Genomic DNA, 19,294 nt, shown 5'->3' with positions numbered 1-19,294 from the left:
AGAATGCAAGGGTTGACAAGAAAAAGTAAGAATCTCATTCTTGTGCCAGGAATTCTTGGACAAGATAACTCAAGAATTCAATTCTTGTAACAACAATGCATGGGTTGACAAGAAAAAGTAAGAATTTTATTCTTGTACCAAGAATTCTTGGGCTAGAAAACTCAAGAACTCAATTCTTCTTTCAAGAATGCATGGGTTGACAAGAAAAAGTAAGAATCTCATTCTTGTACCAAGAATTCTTGCTCAAGAAAACTCAAGAATTCAATTCTTGTTTCAAGAATACATGGGTTGACAAGAAAAAGTATGAATTTCATTCTTGTACCAAGAATTCTTGGGCAAGAAAACTCAAGAATTCAATTCTTGTAACAAGAATGCATGGGTTGACAAGAAAAAAGTAAGAATCTCATTCTTGTACCAAGAATTCTTGGGCTAGAAAACTCAAGAATTCAATTCTTGTTTCAAGAATGCATGGGTTGACAAGAAAAAGTAAGAATTTCATTCTTGTACCAAGAATTCTTGGGCAAGAAAACTCAAAAATGCATGGCTGAACAAGAAAAAGTAAGAATTTCATTCTTGTACCAAGTATTGTTGGGCAAGAAACCCCAAGAATTCATGGATAGACAAGAAAGAGTAAGAATTTCATTCTTGTACCAAGAATTGTGGGGCAAGAAACCCCAAGAATTCATTTCTTGTATCAAGAATGCATGGGTTGACAAGAAAAAGTAAGCATTTCATTCTTGTACCAAGAATTCTTGCTCAAGAAAACTCAAGAATTCAATTCTTGTAACAAGAATGCAGGGGTTGACAAGAAAAAGTAAGAATCTCATTCTTGTACCAAGAATTCTTGCTCAAGAAAACTCAAGAATTCAATTCTTGTAACAAGAATGCAAGGGTTGACAAGAAAAAGTAAGAATTTCATTCTTGTACCAAGAATTCTTGGGCAAGAAAACTCAAGAATTCAATTCTTGTAACAAGAATGCAAGGGTTGACAAGAAAAAGTAAGAATTTCATTCTTGTACCAAGAATTCTTGGGCAAGAAAACTCAAGAATTCAATTCTTGTAACAAGAATGCAAGGGTTGACAAGAAAAAGTAAGAATTTCATTCTTGTACCAAGAATTCTTGGGCAAGAAAACTCAAGAATTCAATTCTTGTAACAAGAATGCAAGGGTTGACAAGAAAAAGTAAGAATCTCATTCTTGTACCAAGAATTCTTGCTCAAGAAAACTCAAGAATTCAATTCTTGTAACAAGAATGCAAGGGTTGACAAGAAAAAGTAAGAATTTCATTCTTGTACCAAGAATTCTTGGGCAAGAAAACTCAAGAATTCAATTCTTGTAACAAGAATGCAAGGGTTGACAAGAAAAAGTAAGAATCTCATTCTTGTGCCAGGAATTCTTGGACAAGATAACTCAAGAATTCAATTCTTGTAACAACAATGCATGGGTTGACAAGAAAAAGTAAGAATTTCATTCTTGTACCAAGAATTCTTGGGCAATATAACTCAAGAAATCAATTCTTGTTTCAAGAATGCATGGGTTGACAAGAAAAAGTAAGAATCTCATTCTTGTGCCAAGAATTCTTGCTCAAGAAAACTCAAGAATTCAATTCTTGTTTCAAGAATGCATGGGTTGACAAGAAAAAGTATGAATTTCATTCTTGTACCAAGAATTCTTGGGCTAGAAAACTCAAGAACTCAATTCTTGTTTCAAGAATGCATGGGTTGACAAGAAAAAGTAAGAATCTCATTCTTGTACCAAGAATTCTTGCTCAAGAAAACTCAAGAATTCAATTCTTGTTTCAAGAATGCATGGGTTGACAAGAAAAAGTAAGAATTTCATTCTTGTACCAAGAATTCTTGCTCAAGAAAACTCAAGAATTCAATTCTTGTAACAAGAATGCATGGGTTGACAAGAAAAAGTAAGAATCTCATTCTTGTACCAAGAATTCTTGGGCAAGAAAACTCAAGAATTCAATTCTTGTTTCAAGAATGCATGGGTTGACAAGAAAAAGTAAGAATCTCATTCTTGTACCAAGAATTCTTGGGCAAGAAAACTCAAGAACTCAATTCTTGTTTCAAGAATGCATGGGTTGACAAGAAAAAGTAAGAATTTTATTCTTGTGAGAAGAATTGCTGAGCAAGAAAACTCAAGAATTCAATTCTTGTATTAAGAATGCATGGGTTGACAAGCATAAGTAAGAATTTTATTCTTGTACCAAGATTGTTGTGCAAGAAAACTCAAGAATTCAAATCTCATATGAAGAATATGTATGGTACATTTCTTGGAGATTCTTATAATGAGAATTGCCTTTCTTGATGTTAAGATTCAATAAGAAAAAATGTCTGACAAATTCTTGTGGCAAGAAAACATTCTTGTGTCAAGAATATATTCCATACATTTTGTCATTTTGCATACTTGAACTTTCTTATTTATTCTTGAACATGCTTGTATGTTCTTAATTTTCTTGTGTCAAGAATTATTTTCTTGAGACAAGAAAGTAAGAATTTTATTTCTGGTAGTGTAGATTACAACTATGTTGGATAGGCAACTCGATAGTCATTCAGGAAATGAAAACATATAACCTAACATGGCTCATGTATGAATAGATGTTTTAAAAAACAATACAGTTGTGCTTCAACACCATTGGCGCTATTTTCCTTGATCCAAATTTGAGAGAATTCAGTCTACTTATGTCCATGGTCAGACAATGTTAGTCCCACTGCTTTTTGTTTCAGTCTTTTTTCATCATTTTTTTCCTTTTCTTATCTCATTCATCAGCTTGGTAGAGGTTGTTGGTAAATCATGCCCAAAGTCTGTGTTCGCATTCAAACATTCACGAACTTGTCCTCTTCCTGTAAATAATAATGAGAAGAAACAATATCCTGTTTAAGTGTTATATATATATAGATATATATATATATGGACTTCTGCTCTTAACAGAAAAACTAAACAAAAAAAGAGTTATTGCAAATGGTGGCTATGTACTTTTTAACCCAGTGCGAATAAGAAATTGATTGGGGATATTCCATTATTAATTAAACCTTGTGACACCGTGAGGTCGTCAATGGCAGGTCGCGCGATCCTGCCGATGACAAACCACAGATGCCAATGCTGTATGATCCATCACTCCTACGTGTTGGTTTACATGAACTGATAAAGACGTTATGGCAGGATAATGTGGCAGGATCTACATCATTGTCTTTCATCAGATTTCTTTAAACAAACGAAGTATTTGATATAGTCGTCTGTGAGACGTATCATTATGCTGCCAGACTCACATGTATGCAGTATTTGTGTATGCAAATTTGTTTGTATTTACTGTAAACATGATAAATATTTTACCCAACACCCATACTATCTGTCTATTAATTTTTACAGCTAATTTCCAATTGTAAATGTAATCCTTGTATTTATCAAAAAAATAAATTTCACATGCTTTTTTGACCAAAAATGTGTTTCATACCAATTTTCCCCAATTTCTTGGTAAAGGTACTGATCATACATTCATGTAAGTTAAAATTCAATATTTCATAATTATATACTTGTAGATGAGACCATATCCCACCTGTTTTGGTGTAAAATGATCACTATCAAAACATTGTGTACAATTGTGTGCAACCTAAAAAGTCCTAGGGGGGTCATTTGCATGGAATGTCTATGGCATCTTTAGGTAGTCCCACATCTAAAAACTACCAATGTTTGACTTTGAACCACTAAATAATGCAAATGGTAGCCCAATTTGGCTACAAAGTTATGAATTGAACAGTGACACTGTGTGGCACATTAAAAAAATAATGTCCCCAGTTTGGTATTATTTTGTGTTGATGGTATGTACCAAAACAAACCATTGTAAACATACTGGCATATACATAATGGCAGTAGATTCAAATCTTCATTCAACGCACATATCTTTCAACACTGACAGGACACACTATTGGACTTACTTCAACTAATCAGGTAACAAATTTAGAGCTCTACTATAGATCTGATGATTGATTTTTGTAGTGATCTCTGATGCAAAAAAAAAAATTCTTTTTGTGTTAAAACTGTCCTTGTCTTTCTATATATAGTTTGAAAAAAATTGTAACTTTCCTGAGAAAACTAAGCAAATGCTGACTAAAAAAAATGATTTGCAAAAGATTAGAGTTATAAATTTGCAGAGAAAGAACACTGGGCTCTAACTTAGTTTACTGCATGACAGCAGGTTTTTTTGTTTTTGTTTTGTTTATTTATGTTATTTTTCCTGTTTTCTTGTTTATTTGCTGTTTGTTTCTAACATGGTTCATGGGCTCCCTGCGGTTCAACAAACATCTCCTTTGCATATGAAAAGTAATCTTGTTCTGACTGGTAATGTAGTTGGTTATCACGGTTTTTAATGCATACCACATCTTAATTGCACATATCCACTGTAGTGTAGCTAATAGAAGGGGTGGCTAAAATAATTCTAGGGTTTCATTTGGTGGGTCTTAACATTTCAAGAGGAGCTACACAATTAGTTTAACAGTAAATTTGCGTTCATTTCCAAACTGTACAACTGGAAATTTATTGATATTTCAAGTGATAAAATTAAAATGAGTGAATAAAATCAACTTGGATTTTTTTCCTATATCATGATTACTATTTTTTTTTAAAATTGACCTACCTGCCCAATATGTTGGGTTTAGTTGCCCGTTGAGCATTTTTGTTTTTGCCATAAAGGAATATATTTGCTTATCAAATACCTAGTTAACTTGCTAATGTTATGAACCCATATTTACTTAGTATGCAAATACATACTAAATTAAATGTTAAAATCTGAGTAGTTTCGATTAATGTCAGCAGCAATGCATTACTCATTACCGGTAAACACAAAAAGAAAAGAAAAATAATTGTCCTTACCAGCATTTGTCTTGAAAGTATGATATTTGGGCTGTCCATTATTGGTTTTATTAGAAGCACCAAGATCCCCAACTGCAATAAAGGTAAAGTAATTATAATTGCATTATTGACTAGAATTTCACATGTATTCTGCAGGTGGTAATTTCAAAACTTCCCCAAAGTATTATAGCTAAGGTACATATTTCTACTACCACTTATTAAAGTCAAGAAGTCATTGGGCCAATTGTTTTGATAGTTGGTGAGGACATCACTTATGGTTTCTAGTTGATCACATTACATGTATGGGATATGGGTTAAAAAATAAGATTTTTGTTACAAAAAGATCAACTGATCTTGCTTACACTTGCTGTTGATATTTCTAGTGAATGTGAAAAACCAAAATATATTAGGTCTTGAAATATGCTTTTGGGGTTAGAAGTCTCAAATAAAAATTACCTGGGCATATTAAGCTGAAATATTTTGAAGGTATGTTCATGTGGTTTGGATATGAAGAAAAATGGTGATACACTGGCCTATCTGGTATAAAAATTAGCATAATACATTTTTCTAAAAATCAAAACTCAAAAACTACTAGACCGATTAAACTAAAATTCAGTGAGGGTATGTTTTAGGAATGTGAACGTTGTGATGAGTGATATTCACATTCTGTCTAAAATTTGCATTTCTGTCTAAAGTCTGAAATGTAAACTGTGGTGGGTTTGTTCTCTTGGGTGTGGATATGAAGACTTATCATATGTCTATGTCAATATCTCCCCATTACATGATATGGGAAATTAAAAGTCATTACATTCACATTATATGTCACCGGGAAGTGTCTCCTTAGTGAATAAGATATGGCGCTACCAAATGTAAAGAAACAAAATGGGGATCAATGTGCACAATTGATGTCACTATAAATTATTGCAAAAAATAAGATATGTTCCAGAACTGCTGTAGTAGTATAGAATGGATAATACAGACATGTATGAGCAAAATTTTTCCATGTTCCCTTAAATGTGGAAATTATTGTAAAATTGTGAATTTAAGGATAAGCTTTAAATTTTCAGAAATATTGCAACATATCAGTAAATTCAATTGTGCATTGAGGTAATTTGTCATATTGTGTATAAACTATAACCCAAACACTGAGTATGCAATACAAATATATGGAGTTATACAATGGATAAGATGGTGGTTAGCACTAGATTTCACATGCTGAAGTCATTTGGTAAAATAAGATAGGCGGTTATTGATAAATCTATGTAGACAATAAGTGTCATCTGTGTGTGAGAAGGATGCAGGTAAACTGGACTTAAGTATGTAGTGGTGATGTTATCAAAGCTGAAGTACCTGTACTTACCATCAACTTTGCCTATTGAATCACACATAGTTTGAGCTGAGACTCTGGTGGCTGAAACGAAATTCAATGTAAATTATTCTATTGGTCATAATAACACAAACAAATGTACATCATATACATACACTCCAGTACATATGTGCAACATTCAACATATATATACAAACAACAGAATTGTTACAACCAAGCAATGCATCAATATGGATAGTATAGAGCCTGGCTTTCATGATCAAGTTAAACTAAGTTACAGGTAGGTTATTCCTTAGTGTTCACATCTGTGTTATTGTGTGATTCCATGAATCAAGAATATATTAGTCTTGTATATACAAGAATAACGGTCAAATCTTACATACAGTAAGATATGTGATGATTATATATGCAAAGTAAAATAACAGAAATCCAGAGTCATGTATATATGTTCCTACCTGGTACTGCTGAGGAATTGTGGTCTGGATCACTTTGGAAGGAGCTCCCTCCTGAAATGAAATGATACATAGAAAATGTTTGGTTTAGAATGTTTTGAGATGTCATTCATGGTTGTTTATTCATAAAGTGTGCACTTTTCACATTTTATGACCCAAATTTCAAACCTGTGGTGTAATGTTTATTTGAGCAACATTCTCACGAGACATCATAAGTAACATCTCTACCAAATATTAAAGCAATCTGTGTAAGTTGTTCACACACACACACACACACACACACACACACACACACACACACACACACACACACACATGTTTCCATGATACTGTAAAACACATTGAACCTGTCAAAAAAAGGAAAATTGTCCTCACCCAATATCATTGACATTTCTCAATTGAAATTGTTCACACACACACACACACACACACACACACAAACACACACACACACACACACACACAGATGTTTCTATGATACATACCGGTATAACACTGAACTGAAGTTCATCATATTTATTCAGAATGTAATGAAATGTTATACTCATGGCACAGATCAACAGGTTACACACATGGCACAATCAAAAGAGGTAAAATATCCTTCCCTTGTGTACCTAGTGACAATATACACATTAAAATTTCTCCCTATGGTCACTTTCACCATAAGGGGAAATATACATACACATGTACCTAGTGAAAATATACACATTAATATTTCTCCCTATGGTCACTTTCACCATAAGGGGAAATATACATACACATGTACCTAGTGAAAATATACACATTAATATTTCTCCCTATGGTCATTTAAACCATAAGGGGAAATATACATATACATGTACCTAGCGACAATATACACATTAAAATTTCTCCCTATGGTCACTTTCACTATAAGGGGAAATATACATATACATGTACCTAGTGAAAATATACACATTAAAATTTCTCCCTATGGTCATTTTAACCAAAAGGGGAAATATACATATACATGTACCTAGTGAAAATATACACATTAATATTTCTCCCTATGGGCACATGTACTATAAGGGGAAATATACATGTACATGTACCTAGTGACAATATACACATTAATATTTCTCCCTATGGTCATTTAAACCATAAGGGGAAATATACATATACATGTACCTAGTGAGAATATACACATTAAAATATCTCCCTATGGTCACTTTCACTATAAGGGGAAATATACATATACATGTACCTAGTGAAAATAAACACATTAAAATTTCTCCCTATGGTCACTTGTACTATAAGGGGAAATATACATGTATCTAGTGACAATATACACATTTTAATATTTCTCCCTATGGTCATTTTAACCAAAAGGGGAAATATACATATACATGTACCTAGTGAAAATATACACATTAATATTTCTCCCTATGGTCATTTAAACCATAAGGGGAAATATACATATACATGTACCTAGTGACAATATACACATTAAAATTTCTCCCTATGGTCACTTTCACTATAAGGGGAAATATACATATACATGTACCTAGTGAAAATATACACATTAATATTTCTCCCTATGGTCATCTAAACCATAAGGGGAAATATACATATACATGTACCTAGTGAAAATATACACATTAATAGTTCTCCCTATGGTCATTTAAACCATAAGGGGAAATATACATATACATGTACCTAGTGAAAATATACACATTAATATTTCTCCCGATGGTCATTTAAACCATAAGGGGAAATATACATATACATGTACCTAGTGAAAATATACACATTAATATTTCTCCCTATGGTCACTTTCACTATAAGGGGAAATATACATATACATGTACCTAGTGAAAATATACACATTAAAAGTTCACAGCAAGGTCAAAATGGCAGCTTCGAACGATGTCGTCTGCCAACCTCAAGAGAAGAGAGCAAGATTTTCATGAGGTATATTATAAAACACATATTGCCTGGCCTATATTTGGCCTATAGCACCCGTTTATTACCCCCTCGTGACTGTGAGTTACCAGAATTACATGCTATTTCCTGAGGCCGAAGGCCGAGGGAAATAGCATGTGATTCTGGTAACTCACAGTCCCCCGGGTGTAATAAACAGGTGCTATAGCCCTCATGGCCAGGCAATATGTGTTCAATATACATATACCTAGTGACAATATCCACATTAATATTTCCCTCTATGGTCACTTTCACCATAAGGGGAAATGATACATACATGTATACCTAGTGACAATATACACATTAAAATTTCTCCCTAAGGTCACTTTTACTATAAGGAGAAATATACATATACCTAGCGACAACATATACATATAAATTTCCTCCTATGGTCACATTTCCTGACTTGAGTTTGTGCTCATTGATTGCCAAAAGTTTTCACTCGTCACTATATTGGGAATAGAAATGATATGTTTATGGCAACTTAAACCTTTTTCTGCTATCAGAGGTAGTATATTACTCGATAGTGAGATATTTTCGGCTACCATTAATTTTGCTATTTAGGATACAGGAGATTGCACCAACCTGTTTTTGCTCCCATGGCAAATTCTTCACACCATAATCACAGAGAATTTCTTCTCCTTCTTCAATATCTTTAATTGTGAAGAGGCAAAGCACTGGTGATCCATCCAATTTAAGTAATTTCATTTTGGAATTTGGTACCCCATGATTTACCAAACGCCCCATACATGAGTTTGGTTCTTCTAGCTGTAGCATCGATACTGTAAAAAAGAACACATATATCAGATTCTCATCTTGCAACATGGTTTTTGTCAAGGGAAGTCATGTCTTACTAACTTACTCAAATTTCTGGATGAAACGACACAATATGTAGATGTTATATACTTAGACTTTGCAAAGGCTTTCAACAAAGTATCCCATGTCAGATTAATTAACAAAATGGAAAACCATGGTATAACTGGTCCTGTCCTTCAGTGGGTCAAGGCATGGCTAACTGATCGTCAGCGAGTTGTCATAAATGGAACTTCATCAGCATGGAAAGCAGTCATAAGGGACTGGTCAGTTTCTTCAGCCTGGGGGGGGGGGAGGGGGTGGATTGGGAGGGGGGTCGGTCACCCTGTTTTTGACTTTTTATACAATGGCGTACCATGTATAGCTTTGTCTGAAATGTGGTACATGTAAATATTTGTTCTTCTCCCTGTTTCTTACATAAATTCTTTAATATTAATTATTAGTTCAAGCATAACTATAAATATACATATACATGTATTACCTAGCTACCACACTAGTTACAGAACATGTCAAATTGAACTTGAAGGTTTCGTAATGACCGATAATCTTCATAGATAGTTTATAAAAGAAGTTATTAGTTAATCTAAAATGTTCCCTACTCATCACTATGAACTTGTCAGAAGCACAGTCGCTTGTAAACTGTTATTCCTTTCCTAAATGGTGTTATTCTTGTCTATGACGGTCCTAATACAGAACAATGACATTATTATAGGGATTGGCGATATTCTTATAAAATTGGTAGCGATGTCATAAATACAACACAAGTTGGGAAATCAAGCTTGGCCAAGCCATTACCAAAACGGTGACATCCGATTTTCATCGATCCAAAAGTATTGCCAAAACACCAAATGTAACCAAAACATAACCACCCATGCCACACTTGCATATCACTGGACCAACCTGATCACTAATGTGCAACAACATCGATCTAAAATACGTTTACGATCGCGTTTCCGAAACAATACCCTCATAGTTGAAAAATACCGCGGAATCAGGTTGACCTGTCATGTTAATGAGGTGGTGCAACGTCACTACGTTAATATAGCATGATATATTCATTCATGATGAAGAGAACTATGGCTAAACATGTCTTACAGTGCGGTTTTTTTTGACGTGGGAGCGTGATATGGTAACTGTACTGTAATCAATAATGTGTCATCCACTATGTACCCGTGTTTGGCATGATGCAGTACTTTTCCAGACACAACAATGGCAACAAAAATGTGACATTTCTAAGTTTATACGTTGATTACAACATGACAGGACATACATTATCATATGCATCAAATTGAAAGCAATCAGACTACGCATTTTTTTTATTCATTACACATATACTCTTAATAAGCTACATTTCCAAACATTTGCAATGTCCCATATTTGTTCAATAACCACCATCTCCAATCCACCACAACAAAACACAAGAAAGACTACAAAAATAAGACATCTTTGATAGCAAGAGAGGGAGTGCCCCCTTCTCTTCAGTATCGACCTGAGAGGATGTCAGTAGAAGCTCCAGGGGTATTTTCCCTGAGGTTTCAGAGGTAATTTAATGAAGTATTATGTAAAGAAAATCAGTTTCTTTAATTTTCTATATACCTTTTTTGAAAGCTGTATTTTTTTCCATGTAGCCTCCCAAAAGATGGTGTTTGTGAATGCAGTATTACCAATAAAGATAAATATGTTTATTGTGTTAATGTAGCAGAGATAAATTGTGTTAGAATTCATAGTGGTTACTAGTTGATGCAGCATTATAGAAACTTCTTTCATCTTTCCTTTCTTTTTCCTTTAGCAGGCTAATATTTTATCCATTTTTGGCAATCAATGAGCACAAACTCAAGTCAGGAAATGTGACCATGGGGGAAATTCATATGTATATATTTTCACTAGGTATATGTACAACTATGGAATGTAGAGAGTTGCGGTTGCTTGCATGAAGTGAGCTTCAAGCAAGGACAATTTAGGTAAAGACCAATCTGATTAAAATCCGATGTGGTGAAAGTGGCTAGATGTCCTTATTTACCTCTATTCATCGTGTTGTGACTTTGTTTTGTTCGCAGTGATTGAACAAAACAAACGTCACAACACGATGAATAGAGGTAAATAAGGACATCTAGCCGCTTTCACCACATCGGATTTTAATCAGATTGACCACACACGTTTGTACAGTCACACAATGTTTCGACCAGAATTGAAGTCATCTTCTTGCTAATCAGAGGATGTATGATCATAGCAAAGATGTCAGAATTACATGTACCAAGCGAAGACAACAGTACTTGATTTGGTATAGCATGTTTACAGGAGGCATCGTCTACCCTTGCAAGTCGATGGGAAAGCCAAAGTCAATTATTTACATGTCAGACAAACAGTTGAGTTTTAAATAATGATAAATCGATCACATGTCGAGTATTTTTTTTCAACTCTCCCAACTTTTGAGCGTAAATTTACATGAACTATTTTTCGAGGGATGACTTCATTTTGTAAAAGTAGTGCTACTTGTGCGCCTGTTGGATAACAAAATAAATCATTCGAAGTACATGAATAGATACAATAATAAAACCATTTCAATACTGATTTCAGTGATCAACAAATAACATGTTGTATGTAGCTTGAATTATAATAAGATGAAGTTGTTGTTGTTGTTGTTGTTGTTGTTGTTTACGAAATTGTATCTAATATTATACTTCATAATGGTATGAGCCTCTGGTATGAGCCACACTGCCCCAGTTGATCATTATCACATGCAGTGTCCTAATCAGTAAACAGAGTCGTTGGATGTTGGATCCCATGGTGTTTATACTTTGAAAAGTTACCGACACTGATTATATTGTTTGTCTTTGCTTGAAACTTGTCTCATTCTTCATTGCCACAAGCAAGCAACCTCAACGCTGTTATTTCCAGAGTATATTTCTCCTTATAGTACAAGTGACCATAGGGAGAAATTTTAATGTGTACATGTATATTGTCACTAGGTATAATATGTATATTTCCCCTTACAGTGAAAGTGACCATAGGGAGAAATTTTAATGTGTATATTGTCACTAGATATATGTATATTTCCCCTTATAGCAAAAGTGACCATAGGGAGAAATTCTTCTGACAAACCATAGGAATTATTCACAAAAGAGTATTGCAGCCTGCCAGCTGAAAATGCAAGACTATCTGCTGACTGGATCTATCTGATGTCAGCACACCATGATTTTTGTTTTCTTAATACTTTGCTGTGTACCAAAAATTATTTTAACATGACCCTTCCCCCATTCTCCATTTGTAAAAAGTAACCCTCCTCTTTGTCCTATTTTGTAAAACATGACAATTGCATATACTGAAGGTTAACCAATCTTCCCATTATATGTATACATACAAATTAAAAGATTTTGACTCTGTATTAGAAAGCAATATTTGTACATGTAAATTTACCTCCCGTTATTGGCAAGATATTTTGTTCCATTTTATATAAGAGACAGGATTTATGGTTAAATGAAAACGGTCCTATCATCGAACTACAATCAGCCTTTAAGAAATAGCGAAGTGCAATAGATAATATATTTATTCTTAATACTATTATTACAGATTATTTAGCTAAACCCAAAGGACGAATGTTTTGTGCGTAAGTCGATTTTGAAAAAGCCTTTGATAGGGTACAACACTATCTACTCTTCTATAAGTTATTCAAATCTGGTATGAAGGGAAATTACTTTCGTACTTTAATGTCAATGTATAGCAATGTTCAAGCTTGTGTTCGAACACCTCATGGTTTGACTAACTTCTTTCATTGTAATTGTGGCTTAAACAGGGGTCTGTTATATCCCCACTTTTATTTTGCTTTTTTGTAAATGACATCGAAAGAGAACTACAAACCGAAAAATCTGCCAGAGTCTATATTGCTGGCCTAAATTTGTGGCTATTACTATTTGTAGACGATCTGGTCTTAATGAGTGATACCGTCGTTGGGCTGCAAAGATTATTAAATAAATTGTCCATGTATTGTAAACGTTGGCTCCTAAATGTAAATCATGCCAAAACTAAAATTATTGTATTTAACAAGGTGGGATAATTAAGAAAACTGAGAAATGGTTCTTAGATGGGCACAAACTTGACGTTGTCCCTTTTTATAAATACCTCGGAATCATTATGTCGAGTAGCGGCAAATGGTATTTAGCTCAGAAAACCCTTGCACTTCAAGCCAGCAAAGCTATGTTTACTGTTCAAAACCAACTGGCTAAACTTGGAGACATACCAGTCAATGCCGCGCTTAAAGTTTTTGATGGAAAAATATCACAGATACTCAACTATGCAGCAGAGATTTGGGGTTTTCATAAAGAAACTGACATTGAACGTGTCCATAGTAAATTTCTACGTTACATATTGGGTTTAAATCGACATACGCCAAACTGTGCTTCCCTTCCTGAAACCGGTCGTTTACAATTAATTGTTACCAGACAAATCAAAATAATCAAGTATTGGTTTAAGTTGTTAAATTTGAAACCAGACTGCATCCTGTCTCTATGCTATAAGTATCAGTACGGAACGGCTGAAAATGATGTAAATTGTTGGGCCCTTGACGTCAAACACTTGTTATGTTGTTTTGGTTTTAGTGAAGTATGGCAGACACAGGGTGTTGGAAATGAAAATAGTTTTATCAATATATTCAAGGACAGGTGCAAGGATATCAATAGTCAACTAATACACAGTGAAATGTTAGAAACCTCTAAACTAGACATGTATTGTAATTTCAAATCTTTATTGACCTATCATATGAGATTTACCTAGACGTAGTGGACAAAAAAGTGTTCCGCTATGCACTCTGTCGCCTTCGTACGTCATCTCATCAGCTACAAATTGAAAACTGTAGATGGGAAAGAACAAAACCCCCTAGAAGTGATCGAGTGTGTCCTTTCTGTCAAAATGGAACAATTGAAGATGAATATCATTTTTGTCTGGTCTGTCCTACATATGATGACATACAAAGGAAGTACATTCCAGATTATTTCTTCGACCCACCTGCTCTACAAAATGTATTTAAGTTCTTAATACTATTATCAACAAAACATGAACATTTAATTAGACAACTCTCATGTTATGTTCACTTTGCTTTTCAGAAAAGAGCTGAAATGATTGAAAAATCTGGATGACGGTAAACAACTGTACAACTTTTGGTTTATAAAGTTTTGTACATAAAGGCCGGTGGCCTAATATTATACGAATAAAACATTTATTCATTCATACAAATTAAAGGATTATGACTCTGTATTAGAAAGCAATATTTGTACATGTAAAGTGACAAACAGTGAAAGACTAGCTAGTTACCTTTCTCTTATAACCACACACAATCTAGTTAGTATCTAAAACATGCTTTCCATGTTGTGCATACTCTGCCTGATCTGGTCACTTGTAAAAGTTCCTGATATCATTGTCATCATCATCATCATCGTCATCACCTTCACCTTCAGTATTGCCATTATCAGTGTCACTCATCTGACTCACTGGTACTACTTAATTAAGTCAGTACAAGTCTCACTGTCCGTGTTCTCTATTACATTCAAAACTAAATCACCACCACCACCACCACCACCACCACCACCACCACCACCACCATCATCAGCATCTACATCAGTATATGGTACGTCTCAATACTTCTTTTGCTGGCACTCATTAGAAGTTGATGTTTGTGTTGGAGTTGGCATGGAGGTACCTTGTTAATATTGGCTTAACGCTCTGTGCATACTATTCCTTTTACCTCCATGGAGTTGGCAATCCAGTTATACCTTTGTTGTTGTTGTTATTTAATATTAACACGTGTTCTTCTGATGGCGAGCCCTGTGACCTGGCAAACTTATGCTGTTCACGAAGAATTCTGTCCAACTCTTCCTTCGAGTCTATTGTCTCACAGATACTATCAACTTTGTCATAACCAAGATATATCGGGACATCCATAACTTTATCTAAATTGTGCATTCGACGTTCGACATGTCGCGACACCATGTCTGATAGCAGGAGGGACGAAAAGCTTCACAAGTTCAAGCGTCACTCGACTCTGAACTCCAGTATGGCACAAACAAATCACCAACAAACTAACAGAGTCAACAACAAAGGTCACTCTGCGAGCGATATTCTTATAAAATCGGTAGCGATGTCATTTCCACAGTCACACACACAACACAGTGTGTGACTGTGGAAATGACATCGCTACCGATTTTATAAGAATATCGCCAATCCCTATAATAACATCATTGTTCTGTATTAGGACCGTCATAGACAAGAATAAAACCATTTAGCGGTGAACGAACTTACGCATATCGTAAGTACAGTACTAGCAGTAGTAGTAAGAAAACCGTCTAGAAACGGGACAACTACCGATTACCAGATTTAACGATTTCGATATTACCGTATCACTTTCTTCTAACGATGTCTTTAGACCTTAAAAAGTACAAAGATTCCCCCCCCCCAAGCAAATGGTTCAAAGTCTTCTTGTTATATCCTTCAAACACTGTGGATGATAACTTTTAAAAAGAAGGCACAAACACGTTTTGATATATTACAGGGTTAACGTCAGTTCATAGCACACGGAAGAAATATCGTAGATAATCTCACTAAGGCCAAAAAAGGGTAAACTTTCTAAAGTGGTGCGACGACGCGCGTTTTTTTTTTTTCCTAATTTTTTTTTTTTTTAAATTAGTAAATACACATTTTTGACACTTTACATGCTCTCGAAAGATGTCATACAACTCTGGAAGTTGACACTGTTGTATGGCAAGTTTTGTACCATGCGGATCAATCATCCATCAGGGCATCACTAGTCACATTTACAAATTTATCTTATCGCCCAGTGATTTGCAGTTATAATCCCATCCAAGATAATAATGAGTCTTGCCTTGCAACCACTGTATAATGTCATTGTGCAACTTGTAACGTTAAATAACGAGAAATAGGTCTGTCCAACGGACGTAGAGGAGGCAGTGTTTCTTTCGAGCACCGTCCATCATCAGTCTGATACGCAGTCTGTATACGCTACGATGTTCGACACGTCTTTCCATCTCATCGCAGCTGGAAAGACGTGTCGAACATCGTAGCGCATACATCCAGAGCTAACTGCTTACGCTACAGGAAAATCTTTGTATTCAGAAGGCAGAACGAAACGATCACCAGAACTAAGATCACCTTGAAAGTCAGCTGAATTGATATCAACATTTCGATTGCTCACGACGTACTCAAACTTCAGATATTTTCGAAACATGTGAGCGGTTTACCACCTAGCACAGTGAACACACTATTTCCCGTGATTCCCATCAACCACGCTCATCGTACATATTACGTACACATATCGTACGGGGGGTTATGGGTATGCAACAGTACTAGAAGAAAAGGGTACCCGTTACCAAATAGAAGTGCGCCATCACACGAGTTAAATTTTTCCGCTAGCCTTGCATACAGTGTTGATCGGCGGGGAATTGTAAATAAGGAACGGGAAAGCAAAAATTATCGGAAAAAAAAGATCGACGCGGGGGTATTCAGGGCACGCGCGCGCTGACCAGAACCAGACATATTTTTTTTGGCCTAATATGTATGACTAATATGCGCATGTGCAATGACCAAATCCGGTAACTTTGGAGATGAGAAACTTTGGCGCATCACACCGGCACTACAAATCTGATAACCCCATCATCATCTATATGTTGATAATTATCATTATTGTCCGGTTCTTGGATTTTTGGATTTTTACACATTATACCATTGCTGGAGACACACTCGAGCTCAGTCTGGTTATGGCTGCAGGAATATTGCATGCTGTACGTGACTAAAACCAAGGGTTTTCAAGGGGAGGTGGCCCTAGATCTGAAGTGGCATGAGCGACGAGAGACGTTTTCAAGGAAGAAAAACAGGTTGAAACGCTTCCAGATTGCATTGTCTAATTTACAGACCCTTTCTGATACCAACACTTCATGAAAAGTATACCCTTTCTGATACCAACCAGCATAAAAAAACGACCCCTTTCGCGCGGACCCTCCCCGTATAGCCGCCTATGGGAGTTGCCCCCCCCCGGGGGGGGGGAGTGTAAGGGAATAATATAATATGTCGTTTACCTTCGAGTTCTGACTGTATTTCGCCCTTGATAGCATCACTCACAGGAACCGCGTGAACGGTTTTCTCGCCGTCTGGTGTTTTCACGCGAACACTGTTGAACAACCACTGTACTATCGGAGTAAAACATGACAGAAGGGTCCACTTGGTACGCCAAGAACAATTCAAATGACGATAATAATCATCGATCTGCGGGTTATCATAATTTGAGAAATATGGGAAACCACGACAAATATATTTCAATGCCCCGGCTTGTTTTTCAGTCCAAGCTGACGCACACAAATTTCTGCCGCGTGGTGCCTTCATTGGGCAATTATCACAGCATCCGTCCTCTTTCGAACGCGAACAAGAAGAAGAGATTGATTTCGGTGAATTAATTGATGAACCTTCCTCCCAGAAACGTTGGATTTTTTCACCTAAAGCTTCTTCTTCTTCTTCGTTATGTGTAAAACGTCGAACCTTTAGGTCGTCTCCTTCCAACAGTCGATCACCCGCACGACCTTCTGCCATCTTTAAATCGTGTCGCTCGTTTCCCTCTCCTGAGAGCGTCGTGGAGGGCTCCCTACTGTCGCCGCCAAGACCTCTCTCCAAATCCATTTCGACGAGCGAATCAGGATGCAAGATGGCAGCCGCCACCGACGAAGTTTTCAGATATGCCTAGCGTTCACCTTTCAACACTGGTAATGCTGACTACAACTTCACAGCCTGTATTTGGAGTTGAAACGATCAACAGTGGATGACGAGAATACAATGTGGAGAAAACAAATCTGTAACGGTAAGTTTTTTCGTGTGTATGACATGTAAATCAAGTCTTGATTTGAAAGTCAGTGATATCACATCAGCAGACAAATTGTTCCAAGGTTGACAGACTCTATAAGTGAAAAAATACCAATGGATATCCAGTGATGGTGTTTTAGGTTTCTTCAACTTGAAAGAGTGACCACGAGTTGTAGGGTTCACTACGATAGTGAAGGGAGATTGAGTTTTGTAGAAACCATGTGTGTATATGTAAACTTCAATCATGTCGCCACGAACACATTAAAGTTAAACTTTGTAACTTCAAGGCTTTTAGTCTGTCCAGGTATGATAAATCATTCAATACTGGGATCAATTTTGTAGCTCTTCTTTGTACTGATTCAGTGGTGTTGCTTTGACTTGATTGATATGATGTCCAGACTGAGGTCCGATTAGTCTACGATACAGAAAAATAAAAGTGTCCTGGTCGAGAAACTTGAAAGTCCTTCATACTATTCCCAATACGCGGTTTTCAGTTTGTACAATCTTGTTTATGTGTTGGTCAAAGATTAGTTTAGATTTCAACTCGCCCCAATTTCAGTGCATCAGATTTGTGGGCTGATTGCTTGTTTTTATTTTTCATCACGTGTTTCACATAAAAAATCTGGTTTTCTTACGAAAACAATGGATGGATAATGCACGAGTCAATGTAATGCCCGAGGGACCCCACCTCGGGCGATACGGGACAAATGTGGGGGATTAGACCGTGTTTGCCATGAAACAATGCCCGAGGGGGTGGGGCAATTGCCTCATGTTGACCTCCCTAGTCATTTTCACGGACGTAAAAGAGTGGTTGTGTGTCAGTCAGAATTTTTGAATGCCCCACCCATTGGGGTGGGGGAAATGTTGGGAGCTTTACTTGTTTGTAGGTGGGGATTTTCCAGAATGTCTTGCCCCAGGGGGTGGGGCATTTGACAAATTTTATAAGACTAATTTCCAAATCCCCCACTATGCCCCGAGGTGGTGGGGTGGGGGTTGACATTGACTCGTGCATAAACCAAGTAGAAAGTCAAGACATAGTGGATGCATGATG

General features: G+C 36.0%; 1 protein-coding gene across 4 annotated transcripts; it reads right to left on the bottom strand.

The window, feature by feature from the left end:
• Nucleotides 1-2,407: 2,407 nt before the first annotated feature.
• Nucleotides 2,408-17,978, bottom strand: LOC144446063 (uncharacterized). Of its 4 annotated transcripts, none has more exons than XR_013481949.1 (6): nucleotides 17,469-17,978; nucleotides 9,160-9,356; nucleotides 6,640-6,690; nucleotides 6,218-6,268; nucleotides 4,879-4,950; nucleotides 2,788-2,852 (listed from the first exon to the last, which is right to left on the bottom strand). XR_013481949.1 is itself a non-coding variant. In XM_078135756.1 (5 exons), exons 1-5 carry the CDS (start codon nucleotides 9,173-9,175, stop codon nucleotides 2,746-2,748), a joined length of 297 nt encoding a protein of 98 aa, XP_077991882.1. In that variant the 5' UTR covers nucleotides 9,176-9,548; the 3' UTR covers nucleotides 2,408-2,745. The 4 variants fall into 4 exon arrangements, 2 of the variants coding, with proteins under 2 accessions (XP_077991882.1, XP_077991881.1); XR_013481950.1 differs by lacking the exon at nucleotides 17,469-17,978 and adding an exon at nucleotides 14,695-14,932; XM_078135756.1 differs by lacking the exon at nucleotides 17,469-17,978 and having other exon boundaries at nucleotides 2,408-2,852; nucleotides 9,160-9,548.
• Nucleotides 17,979-19,294: the final 1,316 nt, after the last annotated feature.

Source organism: Glandiceps talaboti, chromosome 14 (genome assembly GCF_964340395.1).
Source record: "Glandiceps talaboti chromosome 14, keGlaTala1.1, whole genome shotgun sequence".
NCBI classification, from domain to species: Eukaryota; Metazoa; Hemichordata; class Enteropneusta; family Spengelidae; genus Glandiceps; species Glandiceps talaboti.
The sequence above is the reverse complement of the archived record's forward strand: the minus strand, read 5'-3'. Positions and strand labels throughout refer to the sequence as shown.